The 20,561-nt window shown below is 53.6% G+C and overlaps 1 protein-coding gene across 2 annotated transcripts; it reads right to left on the reverse strand.

Annotated features, from left to right (window-relative positions):
* Positions 1-245: 245 nt before the first annotated feature.
* On the reverse strand, positions 246-18,178 carry LZTR1 (leucine zipper like post translational regulator 1; the record flags this gene model as incomplete). 2 transcript variants are annotated; one of them, XM_079546427.1, is made up of 20 exons in its annotated part: positions 246-362; positions 2,836-2,916; positions 3,737-3,842; positions 4,032-4,181; positions 4,803-4,929; positions 5,578-5,734; positions 7,473-7,642; positions 8,943-9,126; positions 9,768-9,863; positions 10,722-10,814; positions 11,034-11,144; positions 15,003-15,204; positions 15,359-15,498; positions 15,608-15,665; positions 16,342-16,425; positions 16,595-16,703; positions 17,061-17,140; positions 17,594-17,650; positions 17,855-17,917; positions 18,003-18,178. In XM_079546427.1, 20 exons carry the CDS (start codon positions 18,176-18,178, stop codon positions 246-248), a joined length of 2,361 nt encoding a protein of 786 aa, XP_079402553.1. The 2 variants fall into 2 exon arrangements, with proteins under 2 accessions (XP_079402553.1, XP_079402552.1); XM_079546426.1 differs by having other exon boundaries at positions 11,034-11,195; positions 14,937-15,204.
* Between the last annotated feature and the right edge of the window lie 2,383 nt (positions 18,179-20,561).

The raw sequence follows: 20,561 nt of genomic DNA on the forward strand, positions 1-20,561 counted from the left end.
TTCACACCATAAAAGTCACAGCATTGGGAAAGGCTCAGAACCGCCTGGGCCGGATTCATTTCCTCAATGGCTGCAGCGTTACATCTGTGCAGCAGAGACCAAACCCTTCTCCACGAAGGTACAAACCGAGCACATCCACATCTGCCTGCTCCACTGCGAGCAGCTCAGCACGGAGTGGGAAAGGAGCGAAAGCAGCCCCAGGATGGTGCGGAGGAAGGAACGGGCAGCGCCGTTATCGCAGCGCGTCAAATGTCTGCGCCCAGCTCCGCGCACTGCTTGTCTGAGATGTGGTTAGCTAGCGACTCTATGATGTCAAGGAGGAGTGGCTGGCTCAGGGAGCGGAGGTTTGGCAACTTGGAGACCTTCAAGGAAAAGAAAAACAGAACAGAAAAACACCAAGAAATGAAAACCCTCCCCAAATGGCAGCTGATTGCTGCTGCTTTACCCCCCTGCTCAGGTCAATGTGAGGTGCGAAATCAGAGCTGGGTGCAGGATCTGGCCCTCACCACTTCCCATAAGTGCACAGTGCTGCACGGAGGGGAAGGGAGGGGAGCACAGCAGAAATGCTGATCCCAGCACAAGAGAACAGTAATTACTGCTCATGATGACAATTCTGCTGTTACCGGATGCAAACGAAGCGCAGCACGGAGCTCTGAGGTCTGCTTGTCTCCTTCAGGTCGTCAGAACTGACAGAGGATGGGATCTCAGCACACCCAGGTGCTGCTCCGGAGCTGTGGAACCTCAGAGCAGAGCCACGTGGGCTCTGCTTTAATGCCTCCTGCAGCCCAAGCAGGGCAACGGAGCAGCAGCCAGCAAAACCTGTGCCACATCAGATGCGTGTGACTCCAGCAATCCGTGTGCTCTGGGGCTGCTCGAAGCTCAGATGCACACAGCTCTGCCTTCTCTCCTCCATGCCAGCAATCCCTGCTCCTGTGGTTATCAGCACCACGTCCAGCCCTGCCTGCATTGCTGACACCATCCATCGCCTCAGCTGAGCACACCTCCAGAGAGCACAGAGCAGTGCTGCCCGAGGGCACGCAGCCAGGACTGGGGCTGCAGGGACTGGGAGCAAAGAGACACCCGTAGCACTGGTGGGAATCGGGCCCTGCAGTGGTAGGAGCAGATCGGGGCTGGTGTCAGAGCACAGACAGACACTTCAGAGCAGCACTTTTATTGGGGCTTCAGCACAGAAGTGACACACAAACGCCTGCACAGCCATTGCCCCAATGAGCGAACCTCTGGGAACAGCTCTTCCGTTGGGGCTCTCGAAGTGGGGAAACTCTTTTGTGCTTTAAATCGAGGACAGCACGGACCAAGGTGGGGAAGGGGAGCTCACAGCAGCCTGTCTGAGCCCCACTGGGCTCACACAGAGGGAACAAATCACCTTTCAGAGATTGCAGCGTGCAAAGGAGCGGAGCAGCAGGCGTTCCTGCCCAGCCACGCACAGTCACACAGTGCTGGGCCAAAAATCACACACCAAAGCTCCTCAGGCCAAACACAAACATTGCATGATTACCATTTCTTGCACATCTGCTTGACAGCCTTCCAGCCACATGTTGATGAATGCTGTTCTAACAGGCAACAGTTTGAATGTAAAACATTTCCACATATTCTGACTGGTGCCGATGAGCACAGCTGAGCAACACCCAGCAGTTCAGGTTGTTTTTCCTGATGTGCTGCAATATTTGTCTCCCTCAGCACATTCTGGTGAGCATCGCTCCAACCTGCCTGCCTTCCTCTGGCCTCCACAGGAAGCAGACACCCCAGGATTCCAGCTCTCAGGGATTACAGAGCGTTGCCCCAAAGCCAAGAAGCCACCCCAGCCCCTGGGCTACGTGCAGCAGGAGCCACACTGAGCTGAGCCCCTCTGCAGGACTGGGGGACCAGAAGAAAACACAGCACAGGGCTGCAGCCTCGTGCTGAGGTCCCTCGAGCAGCTTGGGGACTCCTGGATGCTCCCTCCACTCTCAAAGCTTTTTGTGCACTCCAAGTGATTGCAGATGTGCAGTGCACTGAGTTTGGGCTGAATACCCCCTCTGAATGTCCTTTAGATGCCACCTGGACACAGCAGTGCTTTCCAAACTTCAGGCATCAACAGGACTGTGAGATTAGACATACAGAAGACAGACCCCTACCTGAACACCACCCATGGCATCAGCAGGTATGGAGCACCCAGAAATCCCAGTTCAGTCCCTACGATTTACCCACAAATTTCAGCAATGCTAACAGTGTGCAGTGAACTCATGGAGGGATCCTCCCTCATCTGAACAACACGATGACAATCCCCTCATTCTCCCCAGTGAGGATGGGAACATCAGCACGTCAGACTCGTGACTGTTCCATCAGCCCCGTATCCAGACGTGGAAACCACAACAAGCCCAGCCAGGCCACGCTCAGCTGCCTTCTGAGCACAGGATTTCTGCATTCCCACCAATGGCAGGGAGAATGCCTCAGCAGAACTGTGCCCAGCACTCGTAGCTACCAGCGAAAGAGAAAAGTGCACTCAGTCCATGCCACGCCAGGCTTATCTTGTTGTATGCACAAAAACCCAACAACTGCATGCCACAAAATTAACAGCTGGAACAAGCGGAAATGGAAGCAGTTCTGTTTTAGAAGGTCTTTGCATTTCCAGACTAGGATATTCTGGTCTTTTATTTATTGTTCATGTGAGAAGCGTGCCTGGCAGACTTGTCAGCAAGCGCCAAGGACAGGCAGCCATGTCTCAGCTGTCTCACATGAGGAAGAACGGAACGGATTCCTATGTTAGTGTGTCTTTAACCAACGCAGCCACAGAGGACAGCAGCTCTCAAAAGCCCCAGAAAAGATGCAACCAACCTTGGTGAACTGGTGAACAATGATGTGCAGGCAGTGCCTCTTCATGTCCAGGGCCTGGGTCTTGTCAGCTGCCTCCAAAATCTACAGCAAAAGCAAAGGTAAGATCTTCCTTCTGCGCTGCTCAGACATACAAGCACACAAACACTGCTCTGACTCATAGGAGAGAATTCCTCCGAGCTGTGGAAACATCGATGGTTTTCATTACCAAACCTTTTCTAAACTAATCAGAAGTAAACCTTGCATCTAAGATGTGTGGAGCCTTCATGAGAGGAAACTGCAGATCAGTTTCAGAGCCGGGTTCCCTGGGGTGCTGCAGTGAGACTGCTGTGGGCAGCAGCCAGGAGCAGTCTGTGCAGGATTTGATTCTGCTCACGTTGCTCAGGGCTCTGTTTCCTACGCAGATGGCTTTGCTATCACAGAATACTCCTGTTGCCTTAAACTTTGCTGCCAGATCAGCACTGATGTTAAAACAAGAGCAGCGTCACCTACACACCACTGCTTTGGTTACTACTGAAAGCAAGATTTGCAGATGAGGCTGAGCACGCTGCATAAAGCCCTATGGAAATCCTGCTCCTGCTGCGGGATGAGGAGCTCAACACGAGCATCCTGCTGGCCAAACCTCCTCAACACTTCCACACAGCAGCACCAACGGCAGAAAGAGCAGAAAAGGAGGCGGGGCTGCTGGACGAGGCTGTGCTCAGGCTGTGCTGTGCTCCAGGGTCTGCACAGCTCTGCGCCCAGCACTGCAGTGCCACTCAGCCCACGAGATGGGACTAAGCCAGCAGACACAGGGCAGCACTGCTTGATGGAGGAAAAGCAAACCCCACGTCCCCTGCATCAGACTCTTAGGCTTTCCTGTATCCAAGTGAAGCAGCTAATTAAAGCTCCTGAGGACAATTACCTGGAGCACGTTCTCCACCGTAACATTCATTTCCAGATTCTGCTTGCAGTACGCTTGCAGTCTGTTGTTGGAGAAGCCGTAATAGTAAGGTGCAGCAAAGAGGTAGCTGTAATCTCATTAAGGGAAACACACACAGCCAAGGATGGGCGCCGCAGCGCACACAGATGCAGCAGCAGAGGCTGAAACGCAGCTCCTGTTGTCAATGCAGCCCTGACCATCCCCAGCCTGCAGCCAGCAAACCAGAGCTGAGTCACTGCATGTGCACCTCACACAGACAGCCCGGATTTAAGGATACAGGGAGTCTTCAGGAGGCATGTTTACTTCTCCATAATAAATATATCTAAGCATAGATTCAAACGCTTGTTTGCTGGGAACCATTTCACCTATAGAAATATTCACTTGCCCGTCTTCAGGCATGAAGGAACGGAACATGGCTTCAAAGTAACTAGAAAAAAAGGAATTAAGAGTAACATAAAGCATTCTGCACATGGATGGTTTAACTCGGTGCTGTTCAGAAGCAGCTCCCTAAAGCAGGAGGAGCACACAGCAGGGACAAACCCGCTCAGCTCAGATGGAGTGGAGGGAGAACTTCACTGCAGGCTGAACAGCTCGCCTCTGGGAACTGAGCTGATGGGAACAATCTGCTCCCTGTTCTGCACCAGCTTTTTCTATGCTCATTCATATCAGCAGGTGAGAAACAGACTCGGGTTTCACAGGATTTGAGGTGGATGCTCAGTGGACATTTGCTGCTCCCCACCTCACCAGAATGGCCTTATGCTCAGCACATTTCCTTCTTGTGATTTTACAGATCCCTCCTCTTGTAGTGCAGCTTCTACGCTCACAAACCCTCCAAAGAGTCTCTACCATTTTAATTTCCTCCCCTCATCCCCTGCTGGGTATCAAATTGAAAAATATTTCATCGTTGTGCCTTAAAGGCTTATTACACTTACAGAGCAGAGCTGCAACTTCCACCGTATGTGGGTACAGAGTTCCTCCCTGTCCTCTACAAAAGTTGCCCCAGCAGCTGCACAGCGTTTTGCACGTGCAGTAATGAACAGAGACTCACCTGGAGCGGGCTGCAAGGATGGCCTTGTGTGCTGGCCGTGGGTGGCCGTCCAAGAGCAGGATGATATCACAGAATTCAGTCCCAGCTCCTTCCAGGTAAGCCTTCATGTCCTGAATTAAAGATGTTCCTGAAAGTCAACACAGAAATAGTTGGATGCCGCAGTTCCAGCTGTGCAGGTGCCAGGCCCCCCTTCCATGCTCTCCTTCCCTTGGGACCCTGGGGTGAGCAGCAAGCAGGCCCTTCTGCCTCATCCTGGAGCGAAAGGAGCTTCATCCTTCCCTGTCACGTTACTGCCCATCACACACACCCACAGCTCTGCCTGGGGACAGCACTGAAAGGTGCATTCTACAGCTCCTTTCTGTTCCTACACTTCATTTTTTCCTCCCACCCCCCTCTGCCAAAGGAGGTGAAAATCTACAGCTTGGTTACCTTCTACTCCACTTAAACTGAAGACCTACTGCCTTTTCTTCTAACCTTTTTCTTTCTTTAATTTATCTTTCCATTCCTTCTGCCTCCGATCAGAACCAGGATATTTCACCACAAGAACATGGAAACATTTGACATGATTCATGTACTGCAGTGGGGACAACACTCTGACTGAAGCTCAGGGGGAGGAACTGCGCCGCTCTGCCTTCGCCTGGGACGCAGCCTGCAGCCGTTTTACTAGATGCAGAACTGCAGCTCTGCAGCAATCTCCTCTCAGGCCGCCCCCCAGCCTTTGCAAAGCCCTGCAGCCAAAGCCCTGCAGCTGATCTCAGTGAGGCACAACAGCTACCGATGTCGAGCGGCTGGTCGGAGTGCGTCCGAACCGGGGGCTGCTGCTTCCTCCGGACAATCTCCACTATGAGGGACGACGAAAGATGCTCAAACTCCTTCATCATTATGACCTGATTAAAATGTGATTCTTTCACCACGAAGTTCAGGCAGTGCTCCTTTGAACAAAAGAGGAATAATAACAATAGTTACTGTTTCTTGCATGAAGCCATCCTGCAGCACATCGATGTCACACTGGTGACAGCCAGCCTTCTCTGAGCCCCTGCCCGTGGATCCCAGCACTGGAACTGCCAGAGCTTTTCCTTACAAAGCCACCTCAGCTCCCACCTGAACAGGAGACGCAGGACAGTTCCAAATATTAAGAAAAACCCAACTAAGAAATAATGAGGAAAAGATTAATTGATTCCACCCGGCTGCTCTGATGATTTCTGAAATAGGAACCTCAGGAGATGAAGCAAACTGGGACTGGTTGCTCATAACAGTGTTTTATATGATTAGAACCCGATATTTAACCAGAAGGGTGAAGAGATCTTAGCTCTTCACTACTATCCAGTAATGCTACAAGAAGCTCAAAGGATTTCTTCGAGGAACTGGTGGAGATTTTGCCTGATCTTTTCTGACAAGGCTGCAAACAGCCTGAAGGAGATCTTGCAGGCTCTCGTAAGCCAAATTTGCTAGAAAAATCAACGCAGTAGGAAGGTAACAAATGGACCAGACCTAATGCTCAACAGTGAAAGGAACAACAGAAAAAGCAGCCCATTTGGCAGCACAAACCAGGGCTTTCCCTCAGGATATTTAAATAAGCAAAAAATGTAATCTATAGCAGCTCACCATAAGGTGAGTACAAAAATCAGGCCAAGGAATAATTACTGATTTCCATTTCCTGCCACAGTGAGTTCAGCTGCCACCTACAGGGATCTGCCCAGACCCAGCGGAAACAACGCTTAAATAACGCCTGGGATGCCAGGAAGAGCAGCCTTGTGCACAGGGCACGGAGCCACCAGGAGCCACCAGGAGCCACCAGGAGCCACCAGGCACTGAGAACCAGGCTGCCAACCCGGGAGGATGGGTGTGCAAGAGCCCTGCAGCCTGCTGACCTGCTGCTGCTGGCACTGCATCCACCAGCACTGGGATGTCTGCGCCGAGGGCTGTGCCAGCATGTGTGTAACTGCTGCTGACTGCTGCTGTGCTCCTGGACGCCTCTCCTTCGCCCACATCCAGTGTGCGGTGCCCAAGGAAATGCCTCTGCACACTGGTTTGCATTGCCCCACTCTGGCTGTAAGCATCAGCCCTGTGGCCCATGTTCTGCACAGGCTGCTCCATCAGCACTGTCTGCCCTTGCACGAATTGCTGGGCTTGCTGGAGAGCTGCTTCTCTGCAGCTGGAAGCAGAATCGGCTCTGGCCACTATTGGTGGGAGCAGTGCAGCATGAGAACGGTCTGAAGCCGTGGGTATCAGCTCTGCACCTCGAGTGCAAGTGCCTCAGAGACCCACCGCACAGAGAGCTGCCAACGCTCATCTTCAGATCAAAGGTCTAAGAGCTGAGTTTAATTTTCCATCACATCAGGTGAAAGAATCCATGCACAGGCTCAGCATTAAACCCTGCGACCAGAAAATGCACCGCTGCCACCTCACTGCAGTGAGTCAACTGGGGAAGAGCAAAGTCACTCTGCCCTTTATATCCTCCAGGACAGACATGCAAAGATTTCACTCACTGAAAAAGCCTCCATAATATTCATGAGCTCCTGCAGCACAACCCACAGCAACACACAGCCAGGCAGCCATAATTACAGGGGAGAACCGAATCTGCAAAGCTGACAGCTTTTGCAAAACATTAATTACATCAAAATTTTCTTTAATTTCTTATCAGTTACTTTGTATGCAAAATGTGATTACCTTTAGCTGATCCAGCTGAAGCTTGTTAGCATTTTCACACACAATGAGCACATTCTGCAGATCCACAGATGCTTCAATGTACTGAAGGCAGAGCTGTTCCAGGCGAGAGAGCTTGAAGTTTAAGGCCAGTTTGTACACATCCATAATGAGCAACACATCCTGCACATGGCCTGAAATCACGAGAGAGAAAAGCCCCTTCCATGGCACCAGAGTTCACCAAACAAAAGGAGAAACTTTCTCAAAGCATTTCTTCTGACTCAACCCGAGCATTCAGAGCAGCACAGCGGGCAGCAATTGGAAGAGCACCTCTGTGACAAGTTCCTCTGCTGCTCAGATTAAACCAAGAATGGGTACTGAAAAAAAGAAATGGATGATCTCTCAAAACAGAGGTGTGAAAGAGCCACCCCGAATGAGTTTTTGGGCAAAGGTTTTGTGACAGTTTTTCAAGCACGGACAATTGTGGGGCACACACAGACCAGAGGTCGGCCTGGAAGCCTGAGCTACGCAGTGCAGAGGGGCTGTGGGGCTCAGGGTGACCACTGCACCGAGACACTGCCTCCAGGAATAACCCTGCAGCCTTTGCTTTCCTCACAGGGGATCTCTGACCATCTGCTGTAACTACTTTTTGACAGAGAAAAGCCTTCTTGCATGTTATTTGGCTTCCCAGTGTCTAATAAGGAAAATCCCCCTTGATAGGCGTGCCAGGTGCCATTAGCTGAGCACGGAGGATCCCCAGGGCAATGCCCTCTGAGCCCAGAGCAGCCAGGAATACACAAAGTCAGGGTGGGAGCACAGGAGGATCCCAGCAGACCAGAAATGCTGCAGAGAGGGAAGCACTGGGGAGACCTGGGAGGCCAGGGAGGAGGGCAACCCTCTGCAACAAAGGGAGAAGCTGGGTGTGATAATCCTCCTTTGGTCTGACTGTCCTGCATTAAACACACTGAGGATTAGGGCAACAGCTGAGAGCTGGGTCTGGCAACGTCAGCAGAAGCCAGCGAGGAGGTTCCCTCACCCTCATAATTAGACTTTGCAGGGAAAGCTTTGGAACAACTGCTTACAAAGTAATATTTTACTGAGGATGATCTTTTCTAGAATAGAAAGATCTGAGTCTGAATCCGAAGCCAGGATTCCAGTGTGAGAGCTGATGCACCTTCACTTAAACTCCTGCGCTGTGCAGCCTCAGCTCCTTTCCTCCTCCAGCTGGAGTTCTAATGGCTTTCCCACAGCCCAACAGCCCTCAGCACTGCACCAGGGCCAGGAGTCAGATCTGGAGCTGAGAGACGTCTGGCAATTACCTCCCAGCCCCCAGCTGCTCAATAACTCAGGGATCTTCAATGAAAGCACCTAATGGACTTCTCGAGGCAAGCCCTCACGGCGGCACTCTGAGGAGATGATGGCACGGCTCTGCAGTGGGCCAAACAGCAGGAAATCGCCTGCTGTCAGCACTCAGCGCTCGTCCTGCTGCCCTACCTTTGCGAGGGTATTTTATTTTATCCGTGTACAGAAACTGCATGAGCACCTCGAAGGGCTGAGCCTCAGCCTCTCGGATGGGCACTTCCAGCAGCGGCTGCAGGCGGCACAGTTTGACATTCCCACCAGTGCCGTCCTTCTGACACCCCGCGTGCCCCTCATCTTCAATATCTTGCTTTGATTTCTGGTGAGACAGAAAAACCACTCCAGCATGGCACCGAGGCTGCATTCGCACACACACATCACTACTGAACCAAAGGGCCTTCTCATCACCCCACAGTTATCAAGACCCTGCTGTCTTCAAGGTTATGTGCTGCCACGTGCAGAAGGACAACAGCCAGTTTTTGGTGAGGAGCTGTGAGCAGAGCTGACAGTCGATGCTCCGTGCTCCAGAAAAATCGTGCAATACTGAGGTAAAAGACAGCCAGCATCAAACCCTGAATCCTGCCTTCCCTCTAATCTGTCTCATCTCGCTGGCCATCCCCAACAGCACACAGCATTTGTCCTCTGCAGAGTGAGGAGGGTGTGCTCCAGAGATTAGAACTGAGCCAGGAGAGCCCCAGGAACCACAGCCAAATCCAGCTCACCCATCAGCTTTGGCTCCCCCACGTTCTGCCCCGGCCTGCCCTGATGCCCACCCAGCAGTCCCTGTTAATACTAATTATCCTCTTTATTTTACAGGCCCAGGAGCATCTTAGCATCAGATACTGCTTTGCTCCTGCATCTGTCTCAGCACGTACTGTTTGCTTCCCAACAACCTGAGCTCCCAGTCAGGGCACAGTGAGCTCAATCACCTCCCCACGCCGACCCCTCCACAGCTCTCACCTGTTTCAGCCTCTCCCTCGCCTGCATGATTTTCTTTTTCAGCCACTTGCAGCGGGCTGTCACAATTGCCGCGTGCCCTCGGACCCGTTCCTCCTTCTGCCAAAGGAAGGGGCAGAGCAGCCATCAGACATTAATTCCCAGACCGCACAGAGGTGGCAGATGGCAGCAGCAGCAGCAACCCGGGCTGTTCTCCAGATCACCAAACATTCACTGCAAGTTCGAATGAAAGGCAGCCCTGCATCTGCGCCTCGCATCCAGGTGAAATTCAACACCAGTTTTCCCCACGGGCTGAGCAATGGCAAACACCATGTGGGGCAGCCTTTGTGAGGTCGCTGAGCAGAAGCTGCTGCACAGGTCCTGCTTTGGGCCGTGCGTCTCAGCACTGCATCTGATTTCACTCTGAATGGTAGTTTTCAGAATAACACTCTGCTTGTTTGCTGCTGCCCCTCATGATTTATTTATTCTGTTCTGTTCATAATCTGTTCTGCTCTTGAAAGCATCATCTGATCTCTGTGAAGTCCTTAGCAACATTTTTAGCAAAACAAAACAAAAACCAGCAGTTGAGTTGAAATTTCTCATGTTTTCCATCGAAAACATTATTTTTATCTCTCTGTGCTGCTTTTCCTCACTCTATGTCAGTAATCAAGAAGTGGCTCTGGAGGTGATATGGAGATCTGCTGAGCACTGAGCTGCTCCTCCAGGAACCATTTGAGACCTCAGGGCTCAGTGGTTCGAATCACCTTCACACTGCACACTCACAGAGCTCCTTCTCCTTTTATAAAGCTATCAGCTTAGTGCAGCTTAGGGAACCAGGGCACCTGCAGCAGTGATGCTGCTGCTCAGGTACATTCCCTGGGCACAGTTTGCTTTTTGCACGTGCTGTACAGGCAGTCACAGCCCTGTTGGGACCCTCTGCCCATCAAATCCAATGCAGCGCTCACTAAAACCACTCACCTCTCCCAGAACAAACTCCAAATCACTGAACTGCCTGTTTTCCCACAGCCTTCCATAATCTTCGTGCAGAGTGCATTTTGGGTAACAGGAAAACTGCAAGAAAGATAAAATCCCACATCAGACATTTCCGTTCACTTCGGTCACCCATACCCAGAAGCATTTCTCTCGTCTGCCCAGCCAGCAGCTCTCAGCTTCTGTTCCATCAGCATTTGACACCCGAGTCTGAAACGCAGAGGAGCCGCGGGCACAGCGCAGGCAGGAGCCTCTGAGCAGAGCTGGGCTGGAGGCACAGAATGGAGGAGTGGAGCTCACCTGGAATCTGTACATCTCCCCGCTGCGGATGTTGTTGTCCACCGTCCCACCAAAGATGTACATGGCATCCGAGATGACGGCTGCAGCGTGGAAGAGCCGCCCGCTGGGCAACTGGGGGAAGAAACGGACAAAGGGGAGCAAATAAATACAACCAGCTCCTCTCTGCTTTGGGAAAAGTCACCTGGAGACGAACGGTGAGAAGCACAAAGCGTTCTGTGCGCAGCCCGAGGCAGCAGCGCCTCGCGCACCCCGAGTGATGCCTGCACAATTCCAGGGTCGTTTCCTTGCGCACAGCCGCCCTCTGCCCACTGCACCTCGTCCAGCCCTGTGAGCACGCAGGGCTCAGCACAGCCCACACCAACCAAAACCTGCAGCCCCAGCGCGGTGCCACAAAGCAAACACGGCCCTGCGGGAGCTGCTGGGCCAGGCTGCACTCCTGTGCAGATCCACTTCTGTGGCACAGCCCACATTTCACCCGATGGCAAAGGCCTCCCAGAGCAGCACACCTCCATGCAGCACACGGCCTTCATGCAGTGACAGTGACTTTCTCCTGGTTCCACCGGGCTGCTGCCCTGGGCTGTGTGCTGCATGGGCTCAGCCGCCTCCCTGCTTTTTTTTTTATTAGTTTAAGAACGTGAGACTTCAGCTTCGTTTTTAATTCAAACGCTTCCCTCACCCTGAAGGATTTGCAGTTCAGAAAACAGCTTTCTCATTTAGGAAACACTTTTGTTTGTCTTCCAACCGTAGCGTTTTCACAATCATTGCCAGAAAGGAAACATGAATCACTGGAATACGAAATTGAGTCACACTGTGCTTTGCCACCATGGCCCATCCACCTCCTGCACTCAGTAAGGATCCCTACAGCAATGGAGTTTCATCGGCAGTGGTTGGTAGCAGAGCCCTGTGGCAGCACCCTGCCATTTACTGATCGACTTCAGCAACCAACACAAGTCTTTCTGAACAGCCATCCTGCATCTTGGAACTTTGTATGAAGAGAAACGTAAATATTGAAGGATAACCCAGAAAAAGAAACAAAACAGGAAGGCCGTGCACAGTTCATCAAAACATTCTGCAGCTGAAGGCTTCAGGAATCGGAGCAGAACTTGGCCAGCACAGAGCTCCCACTGCAACCACAGCTCACAGAGCTCTGCAGCCCCACAGCTCCACTGCAGCTCTGCACAGCAATGCAGCAAGGAGACACTCAAAGCCAAAAAAACAATAAAAGCAGAAAGGTTTGTAGTGTGCAGGAGTGCAAACAGCTGCAGAGAGGCTGCACAGTCAGGCTCTGTGCTCCCCAGCCCACCAATGCCAGATGCCAGAAAGTCCCACTCTGTCTTGAATTCTTTGCTGGGAGCCCAGGCCCACAAACCAGCTGTCAGAACGTGCAAGCCAAGCACAGTTTGTATGGAACAGGTATGCAATGATGTGTCCTGCTAGGCCAGCAGTCCTGGGGACTCTGCAGAGGGAAAAGGCGACCAAGAATTTACCAAGCTGAAACGGAGCCACAAAAGCTGCCAGCTGTGTGCAGCACCACATAGGATGGAATCTGAGCTCCTTTTCTGGGTGAGATATTTTACATGTGTGTGAAACCAGCCCAGTCTCACCCACACAGCAGCACACAGCCCTGTTTTGGGAAAGGAAGCACAGGAAACAGCCATCCTTGCTCTTACAGCGCAAACGGGACCGCAAGAAGCCCCAGACTGAGACGCACTGCCCCCAGATGGACACAGCACCTCCAGACCCCATTCTTATCCCCCAGTTATCGTGATCTCCTTACTTCATTAGCAGTGCTGACAGAAAGAATTCCCTCCTCAGCCCTGACAGCTCTGCTCACAGCACACCGACCTGCTTCATCTGCTGAAGTGCTTTCCCTGTTTTAGGCTAACGAGATTTGCAAGCTCAAGATGGAATCTTCACTTTCAACAGCAGAACCCATCAGCCAGCCCTCCTTCCTCCCCACACCGCTGCCATGGCTCACACCTTTCAGCACTCACTCCTCTGCATTTCTTGCACCCAAACCCATCTCAGCACCCACTGCAGACGGCACAAACTGAGATCTCACCCTGTGCTGCTCCTCGGGGCTCTGATTTGACTCACAAAGCTGTGCCTTAGTTTTGCTCCTCTGTGCTGCAGCCCAGCAATCATTCAAACAGATGAGATCCGAGCCCTGAGCACCAACTCGGGGCTGATTCCACCCACGTCAACATTGATTTAATTAAACCTGTGCAAACCCCCACATAAACTCATTGGTTTCAGTGTTAGCCTCACTAGGAATACACTCAGCTCTACTCAAAGTCCTCAGCAAATCAAGGTGAATCACTGCAAAAGCAGCAGTTGAAATGAACAGTTCCCACCCAGGGGTTGGGAGCAGCTCCCGATGCAGCTCAGAGCTCACACAGAGCCACAGCTTCAAGGCTCCCCGGGCTGCAGTTTAGGCAAGAAGGCTCTCAGACTGGAAGCACAACATCAACTGCAGGACCAGCAGGAAGTCACTGCCAGCAGTGCTGCAGCATGAGATGCAGAGCACCTACAGGAGGTGGCCCATGGGAGCTGATCTAAGGAGCACAGGGGCAACGTGTTTATGTCACCAAATGATGCTGTGCCATGTCAGCTCACACAGCCAAAAATACCACCAGCACTTCCAGGCTCTCTCCATTACAGGGAGCTTTTCTCAGCTACCCGCAGTGACTACAGTTTGTAACTCAGTGTTTCCAAGGGTAACCTTAAGGGCAGCCGTTAAGCAGAACCACATTCCCTGCTCCTGGATGTGTCACTCTGCATGTATGCTGAAAGACCATTTGCCTGGGCCCTCCTCAATGAGAAATCCAAATCACTGAGGATTTAATTAAGACTGCAGGCAATCAGGAGATATCAGGGGAAAGCTGCGACTTCCTGTTTTCTTTCAAGGCCATTGACAAAAGTTTTGAACAATGCGAAGCAAATGAATGCTCCCCAAAGGACCGAAGCAGAGCAACCCCTCCTCACTAAGATCCCATTTCCTGCCTTATCAAACCTTACATCTGCCTCATGTGAGTCATGGCAGCGCTGCACAGATGCAGCACCTCAGAGCAACACAGACACAAATGCCCCCGGCCCATCACTCACACGAGCCTGAACTTCTCTTTTTTGGGGAGAATTCCATAATAAACGCCGCTGAGAAATGATATGAGTGCATTTGACAGAAAGGAACCGAGGTGTGGCACAACCCAAACCACAGCCATTGCCCTTTCTTTAACCTTTTTCTTTAATAAATCTCACGTTCTCTGAGACGCCTCTCTGGTTTGCTGAGCACAAACTTGGGAAGCTCACAGCTGTGATGATCTGGAATTTGAAAAGCTATTTTCTAAAGAGGATGCAACTCCGAGCACGGCGCTTCCTTTCCAACCACAAAACCACCTGCGAGTGCTGAACTGCATCTCCTCCAGCAGAACGGGGCACCCAGCAGCTCCAGGGCCACACCTGCAGGCCGTGAGCTCTGGTCAGGGCCTCACTGCTGGAATTTGGGGTTCTGCTCCATAGTAACACCTCCTCTGCCTGAAGACACCTCAGTGTGTGTAACCACCCTGCGCAGGGAGGCTGTGGCACGGTGTGACGAGTTGATGCATCCGCACAGCACATCACAGCCACCACCCCCAGCACCGTGCCCCAAAGCACAGCCAGAGCAGGGCACCAACGCGCTGAGCTCTCTGCTTGCTTATTCACAAAAGAAAAGAAAAAAAGAGTTTGGAGCTTTCAGCGTCAGAAGCTCTCGCTGCTCTTGGCTTCACAAGGCCAATGAGGGTGCTGAGCTCAGTGCCATTCTCAGGTTCTGCAGACTCTGCCCACTGAACACTGCAAGTCGGGTAACGATGGGCTCAAAACTCGAATTACAAATTTCTATAGAGCCTTTATGGTTAAAAACACATCGGCAGCAAAAGATGGGTCAAGAAAGATGGAGAGCAGAAGGCAGAGAGGAAAGCTGAGTTTTACCTCGCTGTCGGGGCTGGGCTGGATGACCTCCCACGTCTGCGAGTCCACATCATAGCAGTGCAGCTCGTTGGGCAGGGTGTTGTCTGCTGCTCCACCGAAGACGTAGAGGTGCCGGTCAAAGGCCACCATGGTGTGACCATAGCGGCGCTGCGGGGGGGGCGGGGAGCCCCTCAGGAGGTGCTCAGTGGGGATCCGTGTCCATCTGAGACAGCAAACAGGTGAGGGAGAGCAGCATTGCAAAGGGGGTCCCGGAGCCCACCCAGCCCCGCCGCGTTCTGCTGTAGGAGGCAAAGCAACGCGTTCCCCCTCTCGACTTCGACTCAGTGACTTTGCTCTGCGTCTCTGCCTGCACTCACATTTTTTCCTTGAATTCAAACTGAAAGAGATTGTTGGTGATCTTCGCTCCGCTCTGCCCCGAGAAGACAAACATCTTGTCTTTGCACACAGCCACAGGGAAATTGCAGCACGAAGGAGGGATCTCACCGCTCTGTTCAATCTGGAAGACAAGGATGCTCAACCAGAAACGTGGCAGCACAACGCCACGCACTGCAGGACCTGCAGGCAGAGCAGTGGCAGTGCTCCATCCATTTCAAATGAAATCTTACCTCTTCCCAACACGTTAGCTCTCTATCCTGGAGCCCGATTGTCCACATATCATTTAACCTGTGTTATAAGACACAAAAGTACCATTGGAAACTGTTTTTTGCCAGAGTTAATTCATGGAGTTTAAAGAACAGAGACTGTATGCTCTCAGCATGCACAGAGTCACAGAACTGTAGGGCTGGGAGGGACCTCAGGAGATCACCAGTGCAACCCCGTCCAAAAGCAGCTCCCCTCAGCATTCCTTCCTCAGAAGGAAAGAATCTCCACTGGTAGAAAAAAGCAAATCCTATCAGAATCTTTCTGTCCCACAGTTGGTGTTACACCACCACCTCAAACCCGCTCAGCACCCTTCCAGCAACCTGCACACAACAGCTGCACACAGCAGCTCTGCCTGGAACTAAACCAGAACATCCAGGCTTTGCTCTGTGAGAGTTTTCAGCACCATCAGAAGCCCTGCAGACCTAAGAAACGTTCATCTGCCAGATTTCAAAGATCGTTCAGCATCTTTGCAACCACGCTGAGCGCCTGGCTGCTCCTCACAGCCGTTCTGAAGCAGAACTTCCTTGGCTTTAAACACACAGCTTCGAACGTCAGCCGGCAAACTGCAGAGACGCAGCGCTCAGCAGCAGCGATGCTCTGCAGAGATGCAGGGGGTGCTGCAGCGCCTCAGTGCTCGCCGTAGAGCTGAGATGGCAGCACTGGGCAGGGAGCCGGCAGCCCGCACACACAAACGCACCGCGCATTGCCGTCGTATCCCGCGAAGATCCACAGCTTCTCGCTGTACACCGTCGCACCATGAGCCGACCTCGCCACCGGCAGCCTGCAATGGAGGAGAACATTCCTTCACCACCCACAGCACTGCCCTAAGGAGGATCTGCACGAGGTGCAGCCAGCACCAGGAGTGCCTTCACACAGCCCCGAGCACAGAGCGGCGCTGCGAAGGGCGCGTGGCAGACGCCAGACCCTGCCTCCACCGCTGAGCTCCTTACCTCCCTTCAGTCTTCCACTCTGTCCACTGTCCGGTTGCAAACTTGTATTCAAAGAGATCGTTTTTGTTCTTCAGATTGGAATTGGAATAAATGTCTCCAGTGTAACCACCTGGGCAACAACAGCTTTGTCAGACAGCACACAGCACAAATTCTCACACTCAGTGTATTACAGTGCAGGCCCCACAGAGAGAGGCTGCACGGCTCCTGATGACTACAAATGGGAGACTTCTCCACTCTTCCCTGCATCAGCACTACGGCAATGAGCTTCAAGATTCCACCTCTCCAAACAAAACAGCAACAGTGCTTCAAAGCTAAAGCTGGAACCACAGCCAGCCATGGAAAAGGACTGGATTTGTTACTGAATGTGATCCTTTGATGCTTCCTACAAACATCACATTCTTTTTAAATAAAAAAGCACCAGCACAGCTACCATTCCAAACACAGAGAGCTGTAACCATTGCCTTACCGAACACAAACATGCTGCTCCCATAGACCACAGCCGAGTGGTGATACCGCGGTGCAGGCGGGGTCCCCGTGGTAAAAGCCCTGCAGGACATTTAGAACAGCAGCAATCAAACGTCCCTGCTGTGCTTCAGGCACTCCAAGCCATGATGCACACCCAGCATAACTGCTGTAAGTGATCTGCTGTCACTCAGGATTTCGTGAAGCACTGCAAGAGCTGATGGAGCACAAACACAGCAGTGCTGAAATCTGTTTGGTGGAGATTCCAAACGAGGTGCAGTGAGACAGCATGGCCTGCAACGCCCGGAATGGGGGAGCAGAGCCCAGCTTCGCTGGCCCCCAGGGCTGCAGCAGCCCGGCACGCTGCCCACTCCCTGCACAGCGCCATGCACTGCTATGCTGCCCAGCTGGAGCCATGCCCCGCAGCAGCCCCAGTGGGTTGCAGAAACCCACGGCAGCCCTCGGGCGGGGCGATGCGCTCCCTCCTTCCCCCTCTTTTACAGCGGAGCCGTAGAGGAGAGCAGCTCTGCCGCCCACCTGCACCACGAGCAATCCTTCACGTCGAAGCGCAGCAGGTCGTTCAGCATCGTCTTCCTGCGGGGAGGAAACAGACAGGAACTGCGGCGGCCGCAGATCTGCAGGGCCGGGAGCCCTCAGCCCCCCAGTCTCCCCCCCGCCGCCCGTTCCCGGATCCCCCCCAGCCCCGGCCCCCTCCGCTCAGCTCCCCCCGCCGCCCCGGCTCCCCGTTCCCCTCGGGCCTCCCCCCCGCTCTCGCTCCGCATCCCGCCGGGCCCTCACCCGTTGTCCCCGCCGAACACGTAGATGGCGTCCCGGTACGCAACCACGGTGTGTTTGCTGCGCCTGCGGGCGGCACACAGCGGCGCTCAGCAGCGCTCGCGGCCGCCGCCGCCGCCCCCCCCCTCCGCTCCACCGCCCCGCCGCTCACCGGGCGCCCACGAATTCGTCGCAGGGCGGGAGGCGGCGCCAGCGGTGCACCGTCTCGAAGGGCCCAAAGTTGAGGGTGAGGTACTCGACGCTGTCCGAGCAGCTGTGGTCGAAGTCCACGCTCGGAGCCACCTTCGAGCGCCCCGCGCCGCCCGCGGGGGTCCCGGCCGCCGCCATGGCGCCGCCAGCCCGGCCGGACTACGGCTCCCGGCGTGCACCGCGACAGCGGCTCCCGGACTGCGGCTCCCGGCGTGCACCGCGCGGGGTCGACCCGGCGGCAGCGGAGGGCGCCGCGGGGTGCGGGGTCTCAAGTTCGAGGCCCCACAGCGCCGTTCTGCCCCGGACCGCGGCACGAAGGGGCGACCCCGGCCCCGCCCGCTCCCTGTGAAAAGAAAAGCGAGGCGGTTTCGTCCGTTAAAAGCTCTTATTCGTTGATACAAAAAAAAAAAAAACACACACACAAAAACAAACAAACCAAGGGAAGGAAAAGCAGAACAGCCCTCGTGAGTACGCATGACGTCCCCTCGCAGTCACAATCCGACCCGGTACCCAGCAGCTGCGCTGAGCAGACAAACGCCGCCCGCCCGGCGCCGCTTTACCCAAACACCGCCCGGCCCGCGCTGCTGCGCCCGCGCCCCCCGCACCCAACGCACCGCGCTGCCGCACGTGGCGCTGCGGGCTTCGCCCCTCCCTGCCCGCACGTGGCGCTGTGACCCGCGGGGGGGGGGGCGGGAGGAGAACGCGAGGAAGGCGGAAGGGCGGCCGGAGCTGCAGCGGGCAGCGCGCGAAGCGCCGCTCAGCATTTGAGACTGCGGGCACAAAGAGCCTCGGGTTCCTTGCTGCGGACAGGGGATGGGATCGGCAGCACCGCGCCGCTCCCGTCTGTCATCCCGCTTAACGTGCCCAAAGGACGGCTGGAGCACAGCCGGCAGCGTCCCAACGCACGGAGCCCCAGCGCAGCTCCGCTCCGCCCTCAACCAGACCCAAACGAGGCCATCTGCACTTTAAACCACACCCGGACGTCTGAAATGCCTGGAAGCGCTCGGCTCCAAGGACGGAGGGACGGACCGACGGCTGGTTTTGCGCCCTGCTGCCAACACGGCAAACTGCCCAACAGCTCCTTTCTCCCCCATTTTCTAAATGGAAATGGAGCCTCCCCTGGTCTGCTGCCGCTGCTGCTGCTCGTTGGGAACGCCAGCTAACCAACTGATCCTTCACGGGCGCCACTGCAGCCATCCAGCTCCTGCTGGGTGTCCCCAGGACGGCACCGTGAAGGCGATGGTCCTTCCCACTGAGGGCTGAGACACACAAACATCTCAAACAAAATTCAATTCAAGAAGAAAAACATAAAGGAAGAAGACAGAGCCACACCATTCCTCCAGAGGGAAAGCCAGGGCACAGGGCTGTGTCCTTACACACCAGAGGATGCACAGGGCAGGGAAAGATACCACAAATCAACGGCATGGAAACTTCTGGTCAGAACTTTCACCTCACATGATAACAGCGAATGCAGACAGAGCCACACACAGATCAGTCCCTCAGGTTCTGCTCCTCGCAGAGCTGTTGGTACAGAAGCACTGAGGGCTCACACTGCTGCTGCAGCACCGCAGGGCCGCCAGCTCTGCCTGCTCTCCTTCATAGCACTGCAGCACAGAGCTATTTCCCAAAGGCACCCAACACGCTGTGCCATCTTTGTCTGGTAAGGAGTTAATCTGTCACCCCCTCCTGGTAAAAACCTGGAAAGCTCCACTCTAAATCAGACCAGTATGATACACGATTACTCCTTGGAGGCTTTCAGACACAACTCAAAGCGTGTCATTCCACAAAGGAACAGCAATACCTTTCTTAAGAAAGGAACCTCTACAGTGGGTCGGCCTTTTCCTTTTAAGCAGATGCATCCGTTACAGGACTCCCTTTCTGTTTGGATGACTCCTGTGAAACATCCTAGCATCCTCAGGCAGCACACAGGGAAGGTTTCCTAGGGAGAAATACATCTGAAAAAGTGACTCTGGGAAACGAGTGCCATTTCCTTTTATGTCTGCTTTACAAGAAGGATACTGGTGTACATTTCAATAGTTTTATTTTCATCTTCCCCAAGAGGGAACCAAAGGCAGAGAGGTGTTGTGAGATACATCACGCCGTTCTTACGGGTAAATCAATTTGCAAACGTTATTTTACCACCCTATAAAAATACACACAGGAGTGTGAAGGAAGCAAAGCAGTTCAGAGTGGCTGTCATGGAGCACAGCTGTTCAATACAATCGGTTTTCTTCCCCCGAAATGGTGGCTCTTTGTGCTCCGTAAATCCGACGCCTCCGGCAGCCACGTGGCACAGGAACAGAACAGAGGCAGCTCCCCTCAGCATGTGCACACCAAGGCATTGGTACAGAACTGCTCCCGTGGGACCAGGCAGTAAACGTGAGCAACAGAGCCTCGTCCACAACAGGAAAGAAGATATGCTCTGGTTTATTGTCTCAGCTTCCCATCCAGACTCCTGCAAACAGGTTCTATACCGCTCAGGCATCTCTGATAAGAGTCCATGGTTCTATAAAAAGATGGA

This window comes from Tetrao urogallus, assembly GCF_951394365.1.
Source record: "Tetrao urogallus genome assembly, chromosome: 24".
Lineage (NCBI taxonomy): Eukaryota > Metazoa > Chordata > Aves > Galliformes > Phasianidae > Tetrao > Tetrao urogallus.